Raw genomic sequence first — 5,743 nt, 5'->3', positions numbered from 1 at the left:
AGCACTCCATCGTCTAGGTATGTCCAAACATTTGACTGGTACTGTGTGTTATTTTAAAACCTTACCTTAACTACACTGCTAACCTTATGCCTTACCTTAAATTAAGACCCCAAAACTTTTAAAACATTTTTTATTCATGAATTTTTACGATATAGCCAATATAGCCATTTTGTGGCTGTGGTAACAGTCACACAGTGTGACCGAAACAGAGATCTACACACATGCAAGCGGCATTTCTTACTCAATACAAAATGTGGATTTAATTTCTTTCTAAATAATCTTAGTTTTTTGGCTAACGTCCGTGTCCACCTGCAATTGGACACGGACATTTATAACATAGACTTTTTACTGAATAGAGAACGAAGAAAGTATTGCCAAGAACAGGTTAGTTAATTGGCAATGTTATGGAGCATCACATATTCTGTAGCTAAGCAGTCAGGCACACTGCTGTTTTTAGGAAGGCAAATCATCAAAGTAAATGGACATAATTTCATTGTAAACAATGTAACAGGGGCCGTAGTTAGCATAGGTATGCTAGTAAGTAGCCTTGGCTTGTGGGAGCAGCTCATAGGCTCCTGCCTTATCTCCTGTTTCTGTAGCATGAGGCAGCTTGATGTACAAGTGCACAGCTTAGACAGGATGCTAGCCTATTGCAGGGCCTTTCTCCCAATCTACATTATCTCCTTAATGTTGAGTACCAAGCAGATACTGAGTTGATCTATATATACAGTACCAGTCAAAAGTTTGGACACACCTACTCATTCAAGGGTTTTTCTTTATTTTTACTACTTTCTACATTGTAGAGTAATAGTGAAGACATCAGCACGGTTTAAGTGTGCCTTGAATTCAATTCAATGTTTTTATTTAACTTTTGGAGTTATTATTTATTGTCAATTGCAGATTCCAAGTGACTTCACTTCCTCAAATATTGAAGGCAGAACTTATCACGCGTGGCTCACTGCCACTGGCATTGACCTTTGGCACACAAGGCGTTTTTTGTTTATTTGTATTCATATTTTAGCATGAATATAATTCTAATCATTCATTGATATGCCTACTTTATTAAAATTTGTCAGTGTAATATCATATTAAAATATTAATATAGAATATTATAAACTGGATGGTTTGAGCCCTGAATGCTGATTGTCTGAAAGCCGTACTATATCAGATAGTATACCAGGGGTATGACAAAACATTTTTATTTTTACTGCTATAATTACGTTGGTAACCAGTTTATAATAGCAATAAGGCACCTCGGGTGTTTGTGGTACTGTATATGACCAGTATACCACGTTGTGCATAAGAACATCCCTTAGCCATGGTATATTGGCCATATACCACACCCCCCCACAGCCTTATTGCTCAAATACAACATTGTATCATATAATTTCAAGTAAATTGAAGACTTGAAGTATTCAAGTAAATTAGGCCTACCAAACATTTCAGATGTAATGAATAACATGCCATCTGTGAACATGAAGCAATTCTTATGACTAGCCTGGTCTCATAGACTAGATGTAACGTCGTAAATGTAAATCTGGGTCAGTCAAATTGGTATGACATGTTACGTTTAGTATAGTTACACAAGACAGAAAGTTACTTAAGGCAAAAAAGAAAAGGTGAGTGGTTGGTCTGGTCGTGGTAGATGGGTGGGTGTATAACGTAAATGTCTAGCAACCCAATGGTTGCTTGTTCAAATTTCATGATGGACAACTCTGGCATTTTTGCTAATTAGCAACTTTTCAACTATTTACTACTTTTGTTTAGCTACATTGCAACTACGAATTATGTTAGCTAACCCTAACCCAGGTTAACCTAACCCTCTTGCTAGCGTTAGCCACCTAGCTTTTTTTTATTTAATTAGGCAAGTCAGTTAAGAACAAATTCTTATTTACAATGACGGCCTACCCTGGCCAAACCCAGATGACACTGGGCCAACTGTGCGCCGCCCTATGGGACTCCCAATCACGGCCGGTTGTGATGCAGACTGGATTCCAACAGCTACTGCAGTGACGCCTCTTGCACTGAGATGTAGTGTCTTAGACCACTGAGCCACTAACTTTAGCCGTTGCAAGTTGGAATTCATAACATATCATACTTTTGCAAATTTGTAAGATATTGTACGTTTTTCAAATTCATAACATATTGTATGTTTTGCAAATTCGTAACATATCATAGGAATTGTAATTCATAACATCTCATACAAAATGGATGATTAACATCCACAAATTAATACAGACCATATGAAACATATCATATCATACTAAATGGAGTTTCTCTGATTTATGTACTTACAGAATATTGGGAAATACTCTGAGACCAGGTTGTTATGATGATTAAATACGATTGTAACCTTTATGAATAATCATATAGAACATGTGCCTTTTTTGAAGCACAGTCAAGGATATCAGACATACTTTAAAAAAAACGTTATTTTATTAATTAACACGTTTTATTTATAACTTCGTAGATAATGCAATGTCAGAATTATATTGTTTTTACATTCCCGAGTTGACACTATTTCACGCCGTGCTTTCAAGTGACCCGTCAATTTTTTCTAACTGAGTCTCTATACCAGAAGCCACCCAACAATAACTGTCAGCAGTGGCGATTTTCTTCCTCGCTTCTCTTTTTGAACGACTACATCGAAACATGACAATAGCAGAGGTTACTGCAATTAGAAGAAGTAGTGGAACAAGAGAAGCAATAATGCAAATAAACAACCACGAGCTGAAAAAAGAGCCATTCTGCGTAATCCAACTCGTTCCAGTGGTTTTGCTGGATGGCTCCTCGCGCGTAATGTCGTGCGTAATAGTGTCTTGAGGTGGTCCGTCGGTGAACTGAGGCTCGTTTTGTAATTCAACCTTAGATATGGTTATAGTGTCAATGGTCTTGTCGTGTTGGTCGTTGTCTCTATAAACATTTGATGTCTCAGCAGTGGAAACAACAGTCACATCTCGAATGCAGGTGATTCCATTAGGGTGTAACCGGAAGTGCTGATAGCAAGAACACCTGAAACTACCAATGGTATTAGTGCATTTGTCCTCGCATCGATTACTGAGGCATTCGTCTATATCTATACAAGTATGACCGTCCTCGGACACAGTGAACCCTGCGATGCAATGGCAGGAGAAGGATCCTTCAGAGTTAAGACATATTTGTGGACATCTCGTTTCAGTGCACTCGTCTATATCGTGGCATTTGCCCTCAACCATTGTGTAGCCTTTATTGCACTTACATGTGTAACTACCTTGGGTATTGATGCAACGATCACCGTCGCAGACATTCATTTGGCATTCATCAACATCGATACAACCAAATTGGTCTTTATCCAATTGGAAGCCGCTTGGGCATAGACAGGAGAACCCCGTTGGTCCTGTTACGCATTGGTATTGACATGGAGAACTGTGACAATATTCCATTAAGTCACAAGATACTCTGTCCTGTCCTAACACATAACCGTCCTTGCATCCACAACGAATACCACCGGTGTCGCTATCAAAGCACACATGATCACATCCACCGTTTTTATAGCCACAACTCTGTTTATCCGCGGCGCAAAACGGACCGGGGTCAGTCCAGCCATAGACACCATCCGTTAATTTACAAATAGAAAAGTGGTCATTGCCATTACATCTTATTTCAGCATATGTTCCAAATGGAAACGCAGTCAAGTTGTTATCCCCATTTAATGGATTTTCTGAGAATGGGAGCTTGTAAATCACTTGCTCCCCTCCTGCCAACAACAAAGGTTTACACATTCCCTTGAAGTAGAATTTGCACGCGTAAAAAGCCTTTTCTTTGCAAGATCCATCCGTCCATTTTAATTCATTGCGACCAAATAAAGAATAGTATACCAATACGCAACGCTCTTCTGTGCAGGTGCTGCGAGGTTCCTTTTCCCAGTTGGAATATTCGGAATTTTCACTTCCAGATATCCACTTAAAACCTCTGAGACGCAAGCCCGTTATAATGCAGTCCCCCTTATGTAATTGCAGTCCGATCCAACATTTGTAGTCCAAATTGCGATGTCTTAAGTCGATCTGTGTAAGGATTGATTGAAGCTCTGCTTCCTCAGCTTTGTCTTTAGTTGTTACCAAGTAACCCCCGTTATCTACACATTTCATACGAGCGTCTTCGAAGCTGACTCTCTCCATATGAAAAGTGAAACAGGCATTGGATGTGCACACGGTTACTTCTCCGCCAGTGTCTGCTCCAATGGCTCCCCAGACAGAGATTTGCAGTAAAAGTAGCAAAAGCATCATTCCCACATAGTCCAACAACAACCATTGATTGAAATATTTTATATGCTACATTTATGCCTTATTGGCAAACGGATGACAAACGAGGCACTCTATTCCCTGCCAAAGTACAAAGTGTTGCGACTTTGAATTGTACATTCAAGCTCCTACATCCTGTTTTCTATATAAACCTAAGACGGATCTTTTTTTTTCTCAGTTGTTTTTTGTCTCCTGCTGAAGCAAGTTCCGTTGTGGAAAACCAAAACAATAGCAGCACCGTCATTGTTTTGACTTGTTATCCAGATGGCTCCCGTGCTGAGTAAACGTAACGTCATCTTCCAGCTGAAAAAAAAAACTATCATCGAACTGCATCAAATAATGCAACCAAAAAAATGAAAGCGCAAAAACATGGCATTTAATAATTTCCCGATGTATTCATTCATATGAAAATAACGATTTGTTTGTAATAATTTGTCATATTACATTTCTTTCATTTTCGATAGTCTATAGTTGTTGATTTGGTTATTAATATAGTTATGTGAAACGACTAATCTCATTTAAGTTGAGAGAAATAAGCCTTAATTTACATTCTAAATGGAAAGACAAAAATGGCTTCCCAAAAAGCAATAATAAAAATGAAAAAAATAGGTTCCAATTTGTGAAAGAGAACTGAGCCCTTTCCAGACAACCTTTTCTAACTCATTTAAAACCTCTGCTGATATGAAAGCCCGGAAAAAGCACAATAGTTCATTTCTAAAACAATAGATAGACAGGATGGGGAAGAGATGCTAGGAAGTTCACACCCATGCAGGTTCATGGGTCAGGTTGTGTAAGTACAGCAAGGGGCCATACAGTCAGGCAATTATTGAAGGCTACTGGTGGAAGCTCAGACAGTCTCACCACCATCTTAAACGCTGTTTTTACCCTTGGCAGACAGGATGGCATTTCTTTTTTTGTTATACCCGAATAACAGATTAAAACCAACCACTGACAGATGTGATTTTGTTCTATAATGTCAGTGGTATTAGCTGTCTTGTTATTGTTATGTGTCCATTATTTTATGTGGTTGAGAAAAGTAAATGCTGATATTTGAACCGATTCCCATCTCGTTTATTATAGTCATTTGAGGTAGCTATCTACTACACTCTTAGAGAAAAGGGTTCCAAAGGGGTTCTTCGGCTGACCCCATTGGAGGACATTTTTGGTTCCAGGTAAAAAAACATTTTTTGTTCCAGGTAGAACCATTTTGGGTTACATGTAGAACCCTCTGTGGAAAGGGTTGTACATTGAACCCAAAATGGTTCTACTTGGAACCTAAAGAGTTCTACCTGAAAACAACCATTTTTTTTTCTAAGAGTGTACCATTGGAGTGATCTTGAGCAGGGTCAGTGAATTGTTCTTTAGTTCCTGTGGTATGTAAATAAATGTGGCTGCAGAGCACTTCCTGTGTTTGTTTAAAGAATAGAAGTGGTACAACTTCAATTGCAGGAAATGGCACAAGA

General features: G+C 38.6%; 1 protein-coding gene across 1 annotated transcript; it reads right to left on the bottom strand.

The window, feature by feature from the left end:
- Positions 1–2,417: 2,417 nt before the first annotated feature.
- Positions 2,418–4,863, bottom strand: LOC106606854 (complement component C1q receptor). The gene has a single exon (XM_014203286.2). The coding sequence runs from the start codon at positions 4,263–4,265 to the stop codon at positions 2,523–2,525; it is 1,743 nt and encodes a 580-aa protein (XP_014058761.1). The 5' UTR covers positions 4,266–4,863; the 3' UTR covers positions 2,418–2,522.
- Positions 4,864–5,743: the final 880 nt, after the last annotated feature.

The sequence above is a fragment of the Salmo salar genome, chromosome ssa01 (assembly GCF_905237065.1).
Source record: "Salmo salar chromosome ssa01, Ssal_v3.1, whole genome shotgun sequence".
NCBI lineage: Eukaryota > Metazoa > Chordata > Actinopteri > Salmoniformes > Salmonidae > Salmo > Salmo salar.
Note: the sequence above shows the minus strand (reverse complement) of the source record. Positions and strands in the feature narration are given on the sequence as shown.

Excerpts from the sequence above, each read along its gene's own strand:
- LOC106606854 (XM_014203286.2), bottom strand. The coding sequence starts at position 4,265 with ATGATGCTTTTGCTACTTTTACTGCAAATCTCTGTCTGGGGAGCCATT.